Source organism: Mycteria americana, chromosome 9 (assembly GCF_035582795.1).
Source record: "Mycteria americana isolate JAX WOST 10 ecotype Jacksonville Zoo and Gardens chromosome 9, USCA_MyAme_1.0, whole genome shotgun sequence".
Classification (NCBI taxonomy): Eukaryota; Metazoa; Chordata; class Aves; order Ciconiiformes; family Ciconiidae; genus Mycteria; species Mycteria americana.
In genome coordinates this window covers 21990876-22012559 of record NC_134373.1, presented here as the reverse complement: position 1 = coordinate 22012559, position 21684 = coordinate 21990876, and the positions used below count along the sequence as shown (strand labels likewise).

The 21684-nt window shown below is 40.1% G+C and overlaps 1 protein-coding gene across 1 annotated transcript in view; it reads right to left on the bottom strand.

Annotated features, from left to right (window-relative positions):
* LRP2 (LDL receptor related protein 2) overlaps positions 1–11998 on the bottom strand; it is a 131813-nt gene extending 119815 nt beyond the window's left edge. The window contains exon 1 of the mRNA XM_075512067.1: positions 11905–11998. Within this exon, the coding sequence (XP_075368182.1) occupies positions 11905–11998 (94 nt within the window). The remainder of the gene's footprint in view (positions 1–11904) is intronic.
* Positions 11999–21684: the final 9686 nt, after the last annotated feature.

Below are 21684 nucleotides of genomic sequence, written 5' to 3'. Positions count from 1 at the left end.
AAACTATTTGTTTTCAGTTAATACAGTTATAAAAGGACTATAGATTCGTTTCTGCTAATGCCTCAACATAAATCCAAGAATTAAAGAAATTCAGGATTTTAATCTACTGAAACTAAGCAGGAAAGCTTTCCTGCAAAGAAAAAAGGGTTCAAGTCTCCTGCAGACATCAAGTTCAAAGGAATGACACTGTAAATGCCTCCTAGCAACGTCAAAGATATTCATAATCCTCATCCTCTCTACCTTAGTTTTATTAATTGAAAAGGCAACGAATGCAAACAGCCTGATAAAAATAGAAATGGTTTATAAATTCATTTTTAAGAAATCTATTCGATTTTGGTTTTTTCAAGTATAAGCCTGAATTAATAATAAAGAGAACAAGCTCCTAATTTTCTGATAATCCATGTATGGACCTCTTAGAAAAAACTCTCCGTTTTAAATTATTTTTTTTTCTTAAAGCTCTGGTATTCAGAACAAAATAACTATGGTTTCTATGTTATCACTTTAAAACCAGCCATTCTGGAAAAAAAAAATTAAAAATTAACATATACAATATTTAAAAATGATTCAAACTTATCCTAAATAAACTTCTTAAATTTAAAACCATGACAGTTTATTTATCATACATGCTTACAAACAGCACATATCCATACTATGTATCTTTACCATCATACAGTACTATAAGCAAATTAATTAAAATTAAGTTCTTTTATAATCTTCCTTCAACTCACACACTTTTTAAAAAGCAACAAATAAACTCTTACTATCTTCTTAGTCCTATAACAAGGCAGGAACAAGAAATAATCTTTTTAAGCAAGGGCTAATTCTAACAGACAGGAGGTGATACTCCTTTCTACTGATAAATATTCCTTATATTGAACAGACCAGGTTCCTTCTTACATTTAAGTCACTGTTAAATTTCTCGTACTTCAGTGATAACTGAGAATCAGCCATTAATTTTTGTTGGACAATTTCTTTAACCCCAATGGCATACAAAGTATTTTCCAAGGTGAGACTAATAAAAACTATTTGTACTCCTTTCTTAGAGAATTTAGTAAATTTATTATCTGTATGGCCAAATTCAAGAGCACCAGTATTTGAAAGATTAGCCTTCACAATATAAAAATGTACTTTGGACACATTACATGTAAAGAACATGTTCTGCACTAAATTGGATAACCTCAACCAGTTGTCTTGACATTAGGTGTCTTAATCCACATAAATCAATTGTGATTGTGTTAGCCAGGTAAGCAAAGCAAGCACTGTGGATCTCTAGGGAAGCGTACACATCTGAGCTCTCCTAAATCCCAGAAGCTTCTTTTTCATGAATGGCACATTAAATATGCAAAAATCTGTTCTAATTGACCAAATGACATAAAGAGGAAGAAGAACAAGGAAACACAGTAGAAATAAAGACACCCCCAGTTATTCACAGAAGGAAGCATCCCAAGCATTTTCATAAGAATGAACCTTGCTAATGGCCCCAAGGCTGCTGTAGAATAACAATTGGGTAACAGAGTAAGGGGGGGAATATAACCAAATGAGGAAAATCTTCAAGACTAGGAAGTATTTACAACTACAGAGTGTGCAGAAAATGGAAAAAAAGTGCCTAAACAACTTAGAGAGAACATTTACAGTACATACCACTGAGAAAGTCCGATAGATGCAGTTAGCAGATTATAAAACAACCTTCGCAGGAAGCTATTCTCATTTTGAGAGCTGTACTGTTTTTAAATAAATTTTGCAACCAATGTGCTGTTTGTTCTCAAAATTAGACCCCATGCTGAGATGGTGAGCTGCATTCAATTCAGTCATGCTCTCCTGAAAGCTGATGAGTCATCGTAGCACTAGGAATCAGCCTCAGTAAGAGCCTTCCAATCCAGTTTGTGACAGTGAAATTGTGTAATTTTTTATATTTCTTTTATGTATTATTGCTAGATTGAAAATTGCTATGCAATATATAACACTTTGCGAAATCATAAACCTGACTGGAATATTATATCACAAGTTATTAAATGAAAAATGAAACTTGTCATGCAAAAAAATAAACCACTTTCCCTTACAGATAATAAACACGGTAAGCACATAAAGCGAAAGCTATTTCTCTCTCCCCACCACAGAACCCATATCTATAACAAAATTCTTCACTCCTTGAGTAGCACCATCATAACTAGTGGGACTCTAGATAAAAAAGATAATTTAAGCTGTGTCCCAAAGCTTCATAGGGTACTAGCCATCATTTTGCACTTCAAAAGCAGTGACTGTTACTTGTTGCAAACTAAACATGTGAGAACATTTTCAGAAAAGCAGAAAAACAGACGTGTCAGTGAACAATAGATAGATCATATGCTACAAGCATCTAGTGTGCCTAGATAGACATTCTAATGCTATTTACTACTGCTCATGATGTTAGAAACTACATACATTTCTTCAGATGCATTTACACTCATCACTTTTCTCCCTTAGTCAGTAGTGACTCAATTTCAGCTAGCTGCTCATAGCTATGCCTGGTCACTCCTTAACAAGCTTCTTGAAAAGGGAATTCCATGTGCTAAGGCAGGCCCGAGTAAAGGAAGGATCACCTGAACTGAAACAACGTTGTCCAATGTGCTCACACAAAATGCAACTTTATCTTAATAGACCTGAAAATGAACAATAAGAATTAAATCATGCTTTGGCTATTTCATTTTTAAATGTGGTATATTTTCTTTATAGTTTTCAGTTTAAAAAATAATTTAAAAAATCCTTTCGCCCAAACAGTAATACTAAATAGTTTGTCAAATTAAAAAGACAAAGTCCTTGAATTCATCAGAAGAGGATAAATACAAGAAATATCATCTCCCACTGAAACATTACACTTCCTGTCAGCCCCAAAGGAAGCTTTTCACTTGGATCTCCCCTAACCAGCCAAACTCTACAACTGTCAGATTTACTCACCCATTTGGATTTTTTAAGGATGCTTGATTCTGCTGCTACTTCCCTTCATTTGTGGCTGCTAGGCATAATATTTTAAGTGATGCTTTAAATTACATTAGCTAACTCTAAGCAGCGTTCCAGGCACAGAGGTGAATAGCAGGGAAGAAGGGTCTCCTGCTCTAGCTTGTGTAGCTGGGTAAGCCCTACCCTTGCTGCATCCTTGGAAACACAAGAGCATGCAAGTACTGCATACTATGTACTTACATCCAGAAGCAAGCGCACAAAAACACAGGCAAGGCACACATTGCCTTCCAAGTTTCACAGCGGTAGCACACAACATATAAATAACATTGCTCACAGAACTGCAGGCATTTGCCTACAGACTTGTGACCTTTAAATCATAATCCCTTCCTCATAGCAAGTTTCCATCAGTCTTTCAAAATGCCTGCTAGGAAGAAGACTGTAACCACACCTGGTATATTGCTGGCCACAGAGTCAGTATCTCTATATGGAATGTTTAATGACTGAGATTTTCCCTTAATGGGGTGATAATTTGGGTCTCGGTCTCTCCCTCTGTCTACTACCTTATGAAATTTCTTGGGATTTAAGTCTCTGAGAAATCTTGACGCCCATTAGAAAAAGTTAAATAGGCCAACAAGTTAAAAAAGTATTGCACATCTGAAAAAAAAAAAAAGCAATCGATTGCTAAAGCATCTTTTCTTTAGGAAACCAAACAAAAACCAGGGAGGAATGGTTTCTGTTACCTAATAGGTGATAAAGTCTTAGCATGGATAAAGTACTTTGTCAAGGTTGGCGCTTTTACCTCACTCTTCATTAATTTAAATTTTGCTACTCATTATTTTACTGAATTTAACTATTCGTGTTTTAGTTTCTTTTTTCCTCAAACAAATCCAAGAGATACCCAAATTTCTAAAGGATTTGAAGTTCAGCTTTAATCTTTTTTTATATTTTCACTGTAAGAGAACCATTTTATAATGCATTCTGTGACAGGCTTAATAAAGTTAAAAACTGCAAAACTAATAAAAGCTAGTAATAACAGCATTTTTGCATTTCCACTGTTAAATCATCTTTTTTTTTAATTGCTTACAGTTAGAACACAAATTCCATGACAGGGTATCACTTCTGCAAGCGCCAAAGGGGCCCGCTTGTCATGGTTGCCCTCTCCACTCAGGCAGGGCTCCCGGTGAAGCAGATGGCTGGCCTGCCTGAGGAAAAAGACAGGCCACAACTGAGCTGTGTCTGAGGCTCTATTCAGATTGCCGATTGGTTCAGCCAACAGAAATTTGTCAAGGCTCAGATTAACAACTGAAGTAGACGCAGTTTAATTACTCCACTAAAAACCTTTCATGTACTGCAGAGGTAACAAAAGGGATTTTAGTACTTTGCTACATTTACAGAATACTAGGAACAAAAATTCATTGTCAGTGAGGCTTTAAAGTGCATTCTGTGGCTGACTTTGTACAGTACAGTAAAAAACTGCAAAGCTAATAAAAACAGCTTGTATATTCATACAGAAGACACCACAAACTTTGTCACTCGTTTCAGACACAAACTGGAGCTCGTTTGTTTCACATGAAATGGTTTAAAAACCTGTTAGAGCTCACAGTAGTAAAAGTTATTTTTATTAACACAGCTAGAAGGCCAACAAAAACTGCAGCAACATTCCATGTGCTTGGTTATCGTCCAACACATTTATTGCACTGCAGGTTGAGAACAGTCCTACAATCCTGCTCAAAAGTGATCACGGGAGCAGTCCCATTCAAGTCAGCCATCTGTTTACACTAGACAACTTTACAAAAGGGTTTCCCGCAGTGCTAACACTGGTTCACTATAGCCCTGATGGGACCACTCTTGTAACTAGCATGCTAGCCAAGCATTTCCTGTATGTTCTTAGCAGTAGCATTACGCAGTGGTTGCACGGCCAGCTGAGCCAACCCACTGACTGACCACAGGAAAAAAGGGGTCTCTCTTTCTCTCCCTCTTTCCATCTCTTGTCCTTTTCCCACTTGATGCCAAGGTTCACTTTCTTTTCCAAACTCCAGTAACTATCAGACCTTTCTGCATGCTGCACTAAATCACTAAACCACCAGGAAACCACCTAATTCCCTAGGCCTGGTTTAGTTTTCCTGCAGGTTTGTAAGTGAAAGCAGCTCACAGAGAGGTCCAGTGAGCAGTGGTGCTAGCACAAAGCAAGCAGCAAGAACTCAAGGCTGGCAGCAACATGGGAATGGGACATTGGAGGAGAGAAGGAAGGAGAGCGGGAAGGAGAGCGGGGCCTCCTGTTTCCAGCAGCAGTGAACTGTTCAATTGGCTCATCACTTCTAATGAAACTGTACCCTTAGATGACAAGGTTTGACAAGGGCTTGATCAGATCTAAATGGGGTCTCCCACTGGTGTTGAATGATGTGAACTTTACATAGTGAACTTCCCTCTTCTGGGCAAACCTGGGGAGGGTTACTGATGTATGTATGTACTCCAGTTCTACAGACCCTATACTTCTCCTCAAACTAAACTCTCTGTGGTATATTTATCTGAGTTGATAATGTGCACAATGGTTTCTGAAGATAAAAACCATTACCTAGATTCTAAATATATCAGTGAATGTGTCTGTTCCCGGGACATCTTGTGGACTATGCCTTTTTTTTTTTTAGAGATGCCGCAGAACACAACTAAAACCCCCATCCTTCTTGTTCCACAAAAGCATGAGCCTGCAATCCCCATCAAAGGGAGTCCCTATTGGAACGGACCCCATTCTTCGACTCAACTCAGCAGGGTGTAGTATCATGACCTGCTTGTGCAAGAAAATTGGGCAGACACACTGCTGCTGGAAACAGTGCCCTTTTGCTGAAGACGTGGCTTCTTGATTGTAAAACAAAGGCAACTTACCCATGTTAAAAGCATAAAATAGAACAGGTCATAAAAGTAGAACAATTTCGGTCAACTCATATATGTCATTTCATTAATCCAAAACAAAACTTGTAACAGTGATCCTTAGATCTCTAATCCACTTTAAGCATTGCAAAACAAAGAAAACATTAAAAGCCTTGAAACCAACAGTAAAAGCTTATGGAATCTCTTAAAGGCTATCCATGCCATTAAACATTTCTATGCTCACTCATTAAACTTCATTTTCTTAAACTATTCTAAAAGTGTGCCGAGTTAAGGAAGCAAAAAGCAGTTAATAAAATGAACATTATCATAAGAAAGTGGACTTCAAAATGGATCTCAAACAATAATAAGCTATTAAAAGAGATGTTTACTCTTCACTGAATCCTATTTTCTAGCTCTTAGATCAGTACAACTCAGGGATAATTTCTTTGAAATTAATTGAGTTGCACTGGGTTGACTCAGAAGAAACCTTGTTATTCCTTCATCTAGAAACAGCTCAAGGTATCTTTAAGAATAAAGTATAATCATTAAATTATATAAAGAAAAACTTTAGTTTTAAATAATTTGAAAAACAGCTCTGTCCTTTATTTGCCACATTCAGTGTAAGCTATTAAAAAGAAGCTGACAAATCACCTGATTATCATCACTAATTAGCCACAATAGAATAAAAACATCAGCTTCTCTTTACATAGATGTCAACCTGTAGATCATTAATTAGAAGGGACCTTTAATGTTTTTCAACAATGACAACTTCTAGAAAGTGTTAATTTGTTTGAAACATCCAAAGTGCTATATGGTTCCAGCACTTTTTAAGCAGAGCTCTAAAAGATGAGAAACAATTATAAACTCCTGCTTTAAAAAGTGATAGTACAATGTGATTCAAAGTTACATATTTGTCTATCTGAAGAATTTTTAGATCTGAGAGCTTGTGAAAACAAGTATTGTAGGAAGACTGAATGGCATTTGATCCAATATTCATAAAGATAAAATGAACTACCTCTACAATGTGCCTGTTTACTGGTCAATTAAAAATAAAAGTATTCAGATTAAAAAAAAAAAAAACAATCTCGACAGAAGAACCTCCAGATTCGGTGCTAAATAATGAGAAGTTAAAAAAAACACCATTAGGCTTTGATCTGGCAATAATCTAACAGTGCAAGAAGGCATATGGAGGGGAAAAGGCTCCAGTGTGTTTGATTTCTTGTTGATCCAGGAAGTCCAAAAGGAAAAGAATTAAAAGGCTTTAATGAAATTGCATTCTACCTTTCCCCCAAATGAATCTTTGCTCATTTCCTGCAAAACACAGGGAAAATAAATCCGGATTAAAGTAGGATTTCATTGCTCAAATTTCCAGTCAGCTCAGTACATGAAAGAAGGTTTTGGGTTGTCTTACAGGGAAATAGAAGCATTGCATACATCACACATTTATCTTTGTTGAAATCTCCTTAGATGCTCTGTCTCTATTTGTCTTGACTCCTGTAGCTTAATTATTTACTGTAATTCTAGCATTTGGCATAGAACCTAAATCTAACTAGGCGTCATCCAATTACTGCTTTCAATTTTTAACTAAAATTCTGGGGTTTGTCCCATTCTTCACTTTAGCTGATTACTTTGCAAATTCCTGATATGCTTTACTGAATAGAATACAGAAAAAGAGTAAATTATTAAGAAAATTCAAGAGATGTACTAAAAGAAGGCTACTCATTAAAAAGAACCATTAAAAAAAAAAAAAGACTGTCAGTGCACAGAAATACCACTCGTTAATTAAAATGTGAGAAGATTATAATGCGTTTCACCGATAGGTACTTTTAAATTGTCAGCCCTCAGGAAATAAACTAGTTCAGAGCCAGTAGATGGACACTCAGTGGGATTTTTGCTCTTGATTTTGTGCGAATACATGTCCAAGAGAAACCAAGAAAATCATACTAGTGCAGGATTATGAACACTGCAGCCCATAGGTCATGCACAATACCTGTTAAATTTTATGTCAGGATTGCATTGGTACATTCATTTTCTTTGCCAGCCTTTCTCCTTTCTCATTATTGCCAAATCCTCAGTCCCCAAGGAAAGTCTCACTCAAGGTCTTCAAACACTAGGTCTTGGCAGGAGCATAATCTTACAGACAGGCTTCTCTGTCATTTAAATGTGGATGGTGCTGTTCAAGGGAGTATGAATACTGACTCTGGCCTGTCGCCTACAGCAACGTCACTATACATCATCCTACAGACAGATTAAATAGATTTGAGTGAAGGCAATGTCTAAAAAACACTGAATTATTAATTTGGAGATTGAATTATTACAATGCTTGATGGAAAAGCGTGTTTCTCCATGCCATTCTGGAAAGAGCTGCTGTAGCTCTTCTCTGCTTGGTCTTATCATACCTATTCATTACTGGCCTCACTTCACGCAAATGTTCGTTGTGATTTCTGAGCTATGATATCACACCATATAGATTCATTCTTAGAATAGCCTTCATTCTCAGACTAACACAGACCTTATAATGGTAACAAATTTTAGTCATACTGGCCTGGGACACATTTAAGCTGATGATTTATCATTGCAGAGGTTTAGGATGTAAATCAAATTTGATGAACCAACTTTTGTGTTACAGCAAAGTTTGTGCACAAATCACGTTTTGCCAAGATGCATACAGAACAGATAATCAGCTTTCCTAAAAAAAACCCCAAAAATTAAATTAAAAGTCTTCTGATCTTGAGATCAACAACAGAAACCTTAAAAACATGTCAGTAAACTATGAGTTATTGAAAAGAGGAGAAAAAAATAAATACTAGAAGTCAACCTAGCTGTGATCTTCTGGCCTCTTAACTTAATATAGAATCCAAAAATTCAAAAAATTAGCATATATGTAGAGAGAAAGACCATTAATGGAGATGCTTGCATTTCCAGCTGCATTTCCCAGAATTTGAAAGTTTACACGAATATTATGATTATCAGCAAGGAAAATATACAGCCTGGCTAAGCAATCATTGATCTCATATAATTCACACCAATGTGAATCTGTCATCTTTGATTCCATACAGGAAGCACGCTAAAGAAATAAAAAGATCCTCAGAAGTATCCACCAGAAAGACAGAGGAGGCAAACAACAATTTAAACATTGTAAACTACACAATACAGTGAAATCCTGGCCTTTACATAGCAATTTGGTACTTTGCAATAAATTGCAGCAAAGTCAGAATTTCAGTGTAAATACATGCAAGTCTGAAAAAGATTATACTGGCATTGTTTTGTAACTTGCACTAATTTAACAGAATTGGTGACAAAAATCAATACCAAGGTCATTTATTAAATAATTCACATTATTTTAATACTAACACATTTATTTTCTGGAAGATTTACATAATCTCTGTTGAAAGTAGATCGTCAGGACCCAAGGCACACCAAAAAGCAATGAAGGAAATTTAAGTGATCTGAAATATATAGGCTACAGAAACAGTAACTATAGTGGATTTGCGAAGAACGTTCTTAATACTGCATGTCTAGAAGGAAGGGTTCTCTTTTATAAAGGAAAGTAGGTTTCTATGAATGATTTATAGATTATTTTATATATATGAATGATTTTGTAAAGAAACTAACAGTTCCTCTGGTACTGAACCATTAAGAACAGAAAAAAACTCAAACACTCTCAGGTACTAAATCCTCATCAAAAAAAAGTACAGCAGGCCTTCCATGTTAGAAAAGGTGAGCCCGATAACAGATACTACATGGAATATTGCATGAGTATGTAGATCTGGTATGCTTTGCAGTAACATTAAAGAACTCATTGTTCAAATGCGAAGTTGCCCTAGTGATCTCATTTGCCCTCTGCAAAACTGCTGAGAGTACATCCATCCAGTGTCTCTAGTTTATGACTATGAGCATGAAGCACTTAGAGATTCCTCAAAACAAACATTAACGTTAGTCCCGTGATGCTCCTTCTTGACACTGCCTTCACTGAGGTAGTTTTTTTAGATTCCAGCTGCAATTTTTTGTGATAACAGTTACGCCACAGGCAACAAGGCTTATAGAGTAAAGGTTGCAGAACCAGGCCCTGTACTACTGGCAGTTACAAGAGGCAATATTTTTATCCAGTTTATAAGTGGAATGTTTAATTCCAGTAAATCCAGAATTAGATAAATCAAGGAAGAACCATGATACTATCATTAGAGCAAGTGCTCAGGTGAAATTACTTCTAGAAACATCCAGCTTATACTGGGAACACTCAGGTATTGCCAACAAAAACCTTCAAAAACATCATGGAACACCTTTGAAAATACTGAGGATTAGGCAAGATAATACAATTTTCACCATTTTCCTTCTCAGCCTTGGAATTGCTTTCATGATTCTCAATGTTTTTTTTGAAATAAGAGTCTGACATGATCTCAACATTCAAGGAGCCGGAACTTAAGGATACCAAGTATTTCACAATAATAATCACAGTGTGGCCAAGATTGCTATCCAGAGATTTTACTAGTATTGGTTACCCATTACTAAAACTATACCGTTTCATTTGCACAGTTATTCTACTCTGAAGGCAGGGGTGGACGGGACACCATCAAAGTAAAAAACTTCTGTACTTCCACTGCCTCTGGATGCTAGTTCAAAACTTCCCTCTGCTTATCCTGTCATTTCATTTACCAGGCACGTCCTGAAGAGTCAAAAGTGGCTGTAGAGCAAAGAAATAAACTTTTAGATCAGCCCTGCAGCTTCCATTCTATCCAATGTAAAATAACAGTGCATGGGATTAACTCTGCCCAGTGTGACCTGCTTGGTTAGAGCTTTTGCAGGTCTCCTGCTGCACATTAGCTATCTCCTATTTCCCTGCTCGGAAGTGGGAGCTGCTAGCAGCAGTTGCTGTATAATTACTTACTTGATTCTGTCTAAGGAGCTTAAACTAAGAGTTGAGCAAAGAAAGCAGATTAACCATTTGAACGCACACGTAACACACAGACACACACACACAACCGGCAAGACTGCCGGGTCAATACACGGGGCCGACGAAACGCACTGCAGCCACTCTTGCTCCAACAAGACAGGCTTCATTTTCACTGCAGGGCAATTAAACTGCTCGAAGAGGGGGAGACAGGAAGAGATGGGCTGCAGCCAGGCTGGGGAGAAGGCTGGAGGCACGGCTGCTCCATCCCCAGCAGCCAGATTAGTACCGGAGGAGCGGCACTCGGCCTGCTCTGCCCGTCACATGCTCCCAGATGTCGCCTAGCAACAGCAAAGCCCAGAGAAAAAGTTCTCCCTCTCTCAACTTCAAATCTGCGGCTGAGACCGACTGAGGGGAGCTTATTGTGCTCCAGACTAAGCATCTGTTTCTTTCTTATAGCCTTCTGTAAATGACTGTATATGCCACACGTAGGCAAGCCTGCCCACGCATAACCCCCCCGCAGGCACACCCTGGCTGGGTGCAAGTGCCGCAGCCTGTGCGCTTCTCAGCAAAAACCACTCCAGGTACAATTCTAGTGGTCACCAAACCTGCTCTCGGAATGCAGGTGAACTCTGCTCTGCAAAACCACCCACACTTCAGTAGCAAGAAGGGCACAAAGATCGCAAGGAAAAAATGCAAAAACTCTGGGGTGATTTGTTTTTTTTTTTAACCTTATCCACAGCCAGCAAGCAGTACTCGCTACAGGAAAAGCTGCCCACTTGCATCTCTGTAAAACTGCGAGTTTAGACTGTGGAGTTGCAAAGTCTGAGCTGTCCCTCCAAATTTAGCAACATTTGTGTGTTGCTGTCTTGTACAACCAGAAAAAAGTTTGTACAAACCAGAAAAACAATCAGAAGAAACATCCCGGGATAACTTAAAACCAAGATGAAGTGAAGCTAAAGAGCCAGTGGTGTTTGTAGTGTTTTTTTAAGGCACTACTTCCTTTTCCACAACAGAAATCGACTCCATCAAATGACTCCTGGAAAGAGCCAACTGTCTCCCCTAGCTATTAGAAAGAACTTGAATCCGCTCCCCTTAACCCTCTACTTTCAGGCACTTTGGTCTTTTTCTCATAGAAGTCCCCAGGACAGGGATGGGTTCCTTGCGGTGCAAGTCCCATTCCGGAGAGGCTGGGGCATAGCGCTTACCTTGGCAACTGCCCTGCATTATGCATGCAGTGAATAATATGAGCAGTTTGCAAGCAGTTGCTGCTCTTCCATCCATCCGATGGTGAGGTCCCATCTGGGCTGGGATGCTCCAGCTCCCTCAGAAGCTGGCTCCTTGACTCCGGGGTGCTGATCTGCACAGCAGCAGCACAAGGAGCCTGGTGTCTTTTTCCTATCCCGCTAGTTGCAGAAGAAAGGCGTGTTCGCCTGTTGAGACATCGCGTTTTCTATAAACTCCCACCCTCCAGACATTGCATAAAGCTCTTTATACCCGGCGGCCCCGGAACTAGCATGAGGGAATCAGGCACTGCTCCAGGCCCTGCAGCCACAGGCTGCCTCTGCCCCTCCTTCCACACTTTGCAGGATAGGCAAGATGCTTCCGAGTCCCTGCACTTTGCAGACTTTGTATCAGAGTCCATTGGTGCTACACTGCACACGTTGAGTAGACCAGGGGAATTTCAGATTGCAAGTGAAGTATGTCCAAAGGCATGCTCCAAACAAGAAAGTATTTTTGACAACTTTGAAAAACATCACAACACCTACTTACTGATGCAGGGGATAAAGCTTAGAACTTTTTATGATTATTATTCCTCACATAAATATTGTCAAAGGAAAACTGTAGGGATGAAACTTACTTCTGCACTTTCTTAGCAGGTAAAATCAGTTTGGTAAAGTGCTTTGGCTGTGAAATGCTATCAGCTGGAGACACCTTACTCTGGTTCTAACTCTCCAATAGTGTGTGCAGCACACATGAAATGTCTGCCTGTGTTTTACTGCTGCCGTTTCAGGAATCATATACCTACTAACAAGGGTAGAACAGTGCATAGTATCACGGGGGAAAGATAAAGATACCTTAATACTTCAGGCTGGAACGCAGTCTTGGGAAAAGGGCAAACATTTTGGAGTCTTTGCGTGCAGGATCAGAAGCATCATACATAAACTGTGTGAAGTTAAATATTTTTTTTTTTTATGTTAGTCAGAAATAGTCTTCCATGCAGAAAATTTAGTTATGCCAAGCTGTTCCTTTCTCTGCATGCGTGCACACATACACACGCATGTGAACAATGACTACTGTGCATACATACCCATGGGAGAAAGATGGGTCTATTTGCCTTGCAAGAGGCTTTGTCAGATTAATTTTAATGACGCGACCTTTATAAATTCCATATATTGTTTATGTTAGCTTCATGCCATGTTCATTATACTGCAACGGGTGTTTGCTGATGCTGCAACAGAACTTAAGTGATATTTCAAAGCATTAACTCTTCTTCTTTTTGCCATGGACTGCAATTTCAGTTAAGGGGTATAGAGCTGCCTGCATTATTCATGCAAAAGTTGTGGAGGAACATATTGTTGTTTATTAGCAAATTGTGATTTTTCTCCAGGTCCTGTAGGACACTAATCCCCCTAAATCTTTCCATAAAGGTTTTCTATCTATCAAGATAGAAGGGGGGGGGGGGGGGGGGAGAAGATGTGGAGCATAGGCTTTTGCAAGGTTGTGATTTATGCAGGTTCAGGGCTGTTTGGTGTAGTGGTACGACACAGCACCGGGGTCAAGCCACAAGAAACACTGGGGGCAGATCAGAATATTCAATTAGCTTCCTGGCACCTCTGAATCACAAAGAGAGGATAAGATCTCTCCATCACAAGATCCAGAGCTGCCGGGGGAGGGGGGGACCTGCCCTCTTCAAATCTCTCTCCTCCCTCCCACCCTCTCTCTTTTCACTGTAGGAGAACAGTGCTTGAAACATTCCTTTCTGCACGGAAGGACTTTTCCTATTGTTGTTTTCTTTGTGTTTCAGTGTTGCCAACTTACTGGAATTCTTGTCGTGGTTTCACAGCAAGGCTCAGGCTGACCAAACGGAACCAGCTGCGTTTGTGTATGGGGCCGCCGCTGCTTTAATCCCCCAACAACGCCGATGGGGAGGGAAGGAAGGGATCCTCAGAAGGGAGCAAGCAGATCCGCTCTGTACAGATGGGTGCCTGAAAAGCCAACACACAGATTGACCGTACTTAATTAGAGGGGGCATTGTTTGAAGCAGTTCACACCCCAGCAACACGCAGAGAGGGCAAACAGCGCTTGGGAGCTGCAACCCCAGACTGGGAGCTGTGTGCACTCTTCCGTCACTATGTTTGAGGTGACCTGGATACAAGCTTTGGGAGGCACCTAGCTATGTTTCACTCCCACACAGCTGGCAGCCAGAAGGTGTGCTCCTGCCCCATTCACTATTACCATTTCTACACATCTGTACTTCCCACAGGGTGGTGGGCAAGAGGGATTCTCAAACAGGAATGGTGGAGACACTGTTGATAGTGAGGGGAAGCCCTGTGCTGAGACAGTGGTCAAGCCCTCCCCACCCATTATTCCTTGCACTGAGAAGACAAAATTTGCATTCGGAGACAAACGAACTGATCAGCCCAGACGCTTCACTGCTGAAGAATGATAGTCACTAAGGAGCCAGAATGCTGTTCTCTGTTTACTTCATCTAAAATTTTCTCCTCTCACTTTACCGTGGCACCTCATCATCCAACCAAAGGGACCCTGTCCTGCTGGACACCATCAAATGGGACTTCAGTGAGATGAGAGCAGCAAGATCAGATTCAAAATACCTCAAGGCTTTCCCATAACTACATCCAAAATTGTTCGTGCCAGTGTAACACACCTCTCCCTCTCAGCTTCCTGTTGACTAAAATGTCAGCTGATTGTTTGCTGACTGAACTAGATCTCAGGATTTTTAGTTGATTATTTCAGGTTTAAGAAGATGCAGATTACATCTGTTAGAAGGTTAGAGGGAGAAAACATAGGCAATGAAGTTGTTCACGGAACTCTGCTTTTAATTCAAAATACAGTCTGGGATGTGTTTGCTTGACCTGGTTTTTGCTGTAAGCAAGCAATCAGAAAAGCTGTTAAAGGTGTAACTTAGAACGAACAACCACGGTGCTTACATATTAAAGATGCATGCTAAGCGCAGAAGTTAAAAATTAAAAGGCTTGATTTTTGACCAGGGTTCAGTTCTAATTTAGCGTCCAAGCTCATCCAATTCTTAACAGACAGAAAACACCAGGGTTGATGTATGACTAGATAAAGATACAAAGCTGATGGTTAATTGAAAAAAAAAAAAAAAAAAAAGATACATTCACTAAAAGAAATAGCAGGTCAGATCTGCACCTGTAAATTTGTCTCTTCTGAACTTCTCAGGGCTAGGACAGTTTATAGACTCTGAGGATCTGCCTGGTGCATTATCCAATAATGCTGTAATTGCCACTGGCATTCAGTAATCTTGTGGTCGATCTGTCCTTGGATAAACCGGGGTTTTTCCACATTGAAAACATTTTACGCTACAACCTGTGTTTCCAATTTCACATTTAAGTTTCATCATTAAATCCTATGCCTTTATCATGACAAGCTTTTTGTTATTTTTGTTTAGTCATACTAAAGCAAGGTTCACTGTAGCCATGCTCTTTTTTTGAGAGAACGCTAGTAATGACAAGTCATGCAAATCTAAACTAAAGACTACCTGTCTGCCTGGGTAATAATATAAGTACTCAACATCAGCAGTTAATTCTTCAGATTTCATCAATCTTTGCTGTCCTACGACTTAAAGTGTCTCATTTCTTTAACTAAACCTCTGTTTTATGGCAAGCAACAGTATTTGCGTGTGTTAGAGGCTTCCTTCCTTAACAGGCTATTAATAGCAGGGGGGTCTCTATAGAGGTACTACTATTGAGGCATTTCCTTCACCTAAGGCCCAGTTCAGTTTGCATCAAAGCCATCAGACTTCAGGGAGAGCAGGCTTAGTTGTTTTCATAGGGGTCCACAGTAGCAATGTGTATTTGGACTTCACCACTTAACCTCTCCAAGTACATGTAGTGTGAGCAGAAGTTTCCATAAATAGGAAGGTCACATTTCAGGGAATTGAGCTGGATCTTGCACAGAGAACCAGTATTGATTTCAACTCTACAACATACGGAAGAGAAAAGCAGAAAAAACCCTGAGTTCACCAAGTTTCTGATATAAGCTGCATCACATTTCACAGTATCTAAAACAATGGCAGTTATTTGCCAGGGAGGTATTTTTTTCCAAGGATTTAAAGAGCAAACAAAAACCACATAATCTCAAACTAAGAAAAAGAGGGCCTTAGTTGATATGGTTCCCAAACATCTAATGCATATTCATAACTAGAGCACAGATTTCCAGAAGACTGGATCAAAGGTGGATCCTCAGCCCACATGAATGTGAGAAACATTAAACCGAGGAGACGTGAATCGGGCCAGAACAGAAATCACAGTCAGGATTGCACAATGCAGCTGGCACTGTGGCAAGAAGTTTCTTCAAGGTTTCCTGGTTAGTGACACATTACGACTTCCCACTTTCAACCTAGAATTATATCATTGTGCCCTGGAACAAGAAGCAGTGCATGGGAACCGTACACTTTTTTGTTAACTGGCACTGAACAAGTGAGAGTAGCAGAGAGACAGTCACTAAATGAGCTTCCAAACACCCCCCGTGTATTTCACCTGCAGAACTGGGCCTGTGATGGAGTTTAGCAATAACAGTATAGAGATGAGAGAGTTTATTTACCTGGAATGCAAAAGGAAGTGGAGAAAGATTAAACAGCTTCCAGTTGTCCCCTCCACCCTTTGGTCAGCACTGCCTGGTCCAGCCTGCAAGTCCCTGTGCCCTATCTTGGAGACACAGTCACAAAGTAAGGGGAAGTATGCTTTACCCCAGCTATATCTCTAGTTACCAAAGTTCTTGGTACTTGCCTTACTGCAAGCAGACTTCTTTGGCACTTTCTCTGTCTCTGAGGAACAGAGGTCCTCATTTTTGCTCCAGTTCACTGGCCCTTCATTGCCTGTTCTACCCTGCAAGGAGGCAACAGATGGAATTCATACTTGAAAAGGAATGGTAAGCAAAGAGGCATTTCCAAATTACTTACATTCTAAAAACTTTTTAGGGTACTAACAAGGGAAATAGGATAGGCTGGAATAACTCTGAACACCCTTTACAAGAACAGATTGAGCTATGCTGAGAAAAAGCAAGACTGGACTCCTTATCTTCTTGATGTTTTTCCAACCACACTTCACTCCACCAACCAAGCCTGGGTAGCGTTGCAAAACCACAAGTGCACATCCCAAGACTGCTCATACAGTAGAAAATAATTACTCTGTGAATATCTACCCTGGGTTTCACTGCAGTCACATATAAAACAAAAACAATAGAAACCTTAGCATTTCCCACATTTATTTAGGTGTTCTACATGATAATACTTACTTTCAAGGTTACACATCTCAACACAGTATTGCATAAAGGAGAGAAACACATACCACATCTTTCAAAATAAGAGCCAATGTATCTTCACTTCTGAAGCCAGTAACTCAGGAACAGTTTAATTACACAAGGACCTGCTGTTGTTCATAGGATGCTAACTCATTCAATATACTAGCAGACTGTTCTCAGGTAATTGATGAGGATAAAATAGTGAAGGAAAGCCCTGCCTCATGTATTGCAGAAATGTAATAGCAAATGAAACAAGAAAGAACAAAAGAAAATTTACCACACTAGGGAACACTTCTCTAGCTCTGTCTAAGCCACAGCCTTTTTTTTTATATGATAGCAAGTCACTTAAAACCTTCTGAAGCATTCATTATTTTCTGATTCAAGCCACCTGGGCCTGTTTAGCAAAACCTGAAGTGCTCATTGCTGTAACCAAAGTTGGTAAGAGCTGTGCTTTAAAGGTGTAATACCAAGTACTCTGAAACTCTGAGCCCTTGATATCTTAATTGAGCTACCAAAAAATCCCCCCCAAAACAAAAGACATTTTAACCACTGATTCTGTGCATCAATTCCCTATGCATAAAAATAGATGAATCTCTCAGGCACTTTACAGATGAGAATTAGAAAAAAATCTGAGAGGAAATTAGTAAGCTGATTCTCAGAGAAAAATAAGTAGTATAATAGTGGGAGAAAAGAGTATACCATCTATCTCAGCTATTGTTACAAGTAAATACAGATGTGATGTTATAAGAGATAACACTGAGTGAACTTAGTATGAAGCACAATTACTACTCTTTTATATATCATTCAAGCTAGAATGTCCTACAAATTTCTTTTCCTCTCACTCCCCACAGAGTTAGTTTAAAAACTTAATTACCAAATAGGCAACAGTATCTACCATGTGTCATATGTTAAATTATCTATTTTCATTGGTATACATCCCTGTTAATAACAGATTTGAGGTCTGTTCCAGATAAACACCTTCATAAGTGGGATTCTCACATACTAAGAACTGTTATGTCTCACTCCTCCAACAGCCAGGATGAAATTCTTGAGAGATCACAAAAGCAGTCCATCAAAAGCACCTGAGAAAAGATAAATAATAAGCCTTCAGATCAGTAGTATTAATTAGAATTTCAGGCCAAACCCAGGGTAATAAGGGTAAGCAAATGAGAACATGGTTTGGCGGTATAGGGGTTGCAGGTGACAGATTCTCATGGTTTTGATATGTATTTCAGAGCGTCAGAGATTAACCACTGCCTACTTAACAGAAAAGCTGAAAATATGGTTTTACTCTGCGAATTTTGTGAACAAGCCTTCATGCTTATTGAAAAAGAGGACTAGACAGCAATAGGCCTATGAAACACAGTCTTTCTGAGAACGAAGTTACCCAGTGTATGACCAAAATATAGCTACCCTGCAACACCCTGTGTATGCCAACCATTGATTTGTACACTGAGATATTTATAGTATAAATATATTTTGTTATATTAAATTAAATGGAAAAATATGAAGAAAATGATAGCTCAAGATAAGCCATATTTTAGCAAATCTTAACTGATTGCTAAGGAACAATACCTAAAATATTTGCTTTGAAAATAGTACCTGATTCAGCCAACCTGCAAAACTGCTTTGACAAGAAGAGATCAAATTCACGAATGCATGAGGTCAAAAGGATTACAATAACTAAAAAAACCCCAACCTCTCTCCTCCTTGGGGGACTTGTTCACAGGAATGAGATATAGGACAGTTCAGTGAGCACAGACTTTGGTAAGCAGGGCAAACTTGCTTGAGAAGTCCACCCTTCCCCCTTTATCCATCTTCCCTCGGAGCTGCAGCATTGCAATCCACGCTCCCTTTTGTCCCCTGTTGCGCAGGTCCTCAAGAGAGCACTGCCTGCTGTGCCTGCCTTACAGCACCGTCCCACAAACGCGGGATAGGGCTGCAAATGGCAACAGGGGGCACAACACCCTTAAGCTGACTTTACTGCTCATGCCAACATCTCATCCAGTTGTACATTACAACCCAGGAGGAACAGGATAGCATGCCTGGAGAAGCTAGATCCACCTGAGCTACCATCAGGAGAGCATACAATGTTATTTGTATAGCCACTTGACAGAATAGAGATTTGTGAGGTGGAAGTTTGCCATCAAAAAACAGCTTAATGGTGTGTTTTGTATTTTGCAAGATACCTAACTGAATTCCTCCTTCCTCTCAGCACTCATTCTTGCATACAGAAGTTATTATTGTATAACCCAGTTCCAAAATTTCAGATTTTTCCTGATTAGGATACTTCCAAAGACCTCAGCACAGTAAAGGGCACCTCTTGCTGTTTTACTGTTTTGAATACAGAGTGATCAACATTATTCAGGATGAGATCTTAAATTAAAACCAAAAGGAAAGTTACTTTTCTGGTGCTTATCTCAAGAAGTTTCAGATACGTAACACTTGAGTTTCTAGTGCAGCTGCACTGCACCATAAGCTGAAGGGCATATTCAAGAAACTGGAACACATTCTTTACTGATTTTGCCTAAATTTCCACTGGAACAGTAGTTTGTGAGGTTGAAAAAATATATGAGAACAGAGCTATGCAACATACCCATTGTAATTACTGATGTCTTAGAAGGCTTTGGGGGGGTTGTTCATTGCTTTTTTTCCCTCTTTAAGATAAACAATTGTGCTTAAGTGTCATTGTAAGTCAGAGCCACAAGCTATTAAAAGTAAATAGGAGGTTACATACCACATTCCCCTAGATATTAAAACTCCTTTTGTTCCTTAAGAATGTTCCTTGGGACAACTGGTTAAGGGATCAGGAGCAGAAGTAGTGTTCTTGTCTATCCCTCCAGTTGCAGCGAATGATGAGGGAAGAAACAGGAAGAGCCAGCAGATCAATTCCTGGCTCTGAGCCTGGTATCACTGGCAGAATTTTGGATTTTTTGATCATGGGTCGGTCTACATGACACCAGGCCTGCTGGCAACAGATGAGGGTACACCTGTCTCAAAGGGGGAAAAGGATCTTTGCACAGGAGTTAGCAGGGCTCATTGAAAGAGCTTTAAACTAGATTTGCAGCGAGGAAAGGGGTAAAAGCAGGCTTGCTAGAGATAAGCCTGGGGGCGGCATGCCAGTGTTTGAGGGATGATGTGCTAGTGAGGTCCTTTGGTCTGCTGTCTCAGTGGAGGTAGGGGATGGAGATCCATGCGGCAGCAAAGATGCAAGGGTTATGGATGTGTTAGTGCCTGAGTATGGTCATGTAGGAATTAGGGCTTCTCCCCACAAAAAGGTGGCAGGATCAATAGCCCAACTGAAGTGCATCTACACCAATGCACACAGCATGGGCAACAAACAGCAGGAGCTGGAAGCCATTGTGCAGCAGGAAAACCATGATATAGTTGCCATCACAGAAATATGGTGGGATGACTTGCACAACTGGAGTGCTGCAATGGATGGCTATAAACTCTTCAGAAGGGATAGGCAAGGAAGGAGAGGCGGTCGGGTAGCCCTGTATGTTAGGGAGTGTTTTGATTGTCTAGAGCTTGATGATGGTGATGATAGGGTTGAGTGTTTATGGGGAAGAATCAGGGGGAAGGCCAAAAAGGCAGATATCATGGTGGGAGTCCGTTATAGACCACCCAACCAGGATGAAGAGGCAGATGAAATATTCTATAAGCAGCTGGGAGAAGTCTCACAATCGCTAGCCCTTGTTCTTGTGGGGGACTTCAACTTACCAGATGTCTGCTGGAAATACAATACAGCAGAGAGGAAACAGTCTAGGAGGTTCCTGGAGTGTGTGGCAGATAACTTCCTGACACAGCTGGTGAGTAAGCCAACTAGGGAAGGTGCCCCGCTGGACCTGTTGTTTGTGAACAGAGAAGGACTTGTGGGTGATGTGGTGGTTGGAGGCTGTCTTGGGCAGAGTGATCACGAAATGATAGAGTTTTTGATACTTGGAGAAGTGAGGAGGGGAGTCAGCAGAACTGCCACCTTTGACTTCTGGAGGGCGGACTTCAGCCTGTTTAGGAGACTGGTTGACCGAGTCCCCTGGGAGGCAGCCCTAAAGGGCAAAGGAGTCCAGGAAGGCTGGACATTCTTCAAGAAGGAAATCTCAAAGGTACAGGCGCAGGCCATCCCCATGTGCTGAAAGATGAGCAAGCAGGGAAGAAGACTGGCCTGGCTGAACAGAGAGCTTTGGCTGGAACTCAGGAAAAAAAGGAGAGTTTATGACCTTTGGAAGAAGGGGCAGGCAACTCAGGAGGACTACAAGGATGTCATAAGGCTATGCAGGGAGAAAAGTAGAAGGGCCAAAGCCCAACTAGAACTTAATCTGGCTACTACCGTAAAAGACAATTGAAAATGTTCCTAAAAATACATTAGCAACAAAATAAGGGCTAAGGAGAATCTCCATCCTTTATTGGATGCAGGGGGAAACAGTGACAAAGGATGAGGAAAAGGCTGAGGTACTTAATACCTTCTTTGCCTCAGTCTT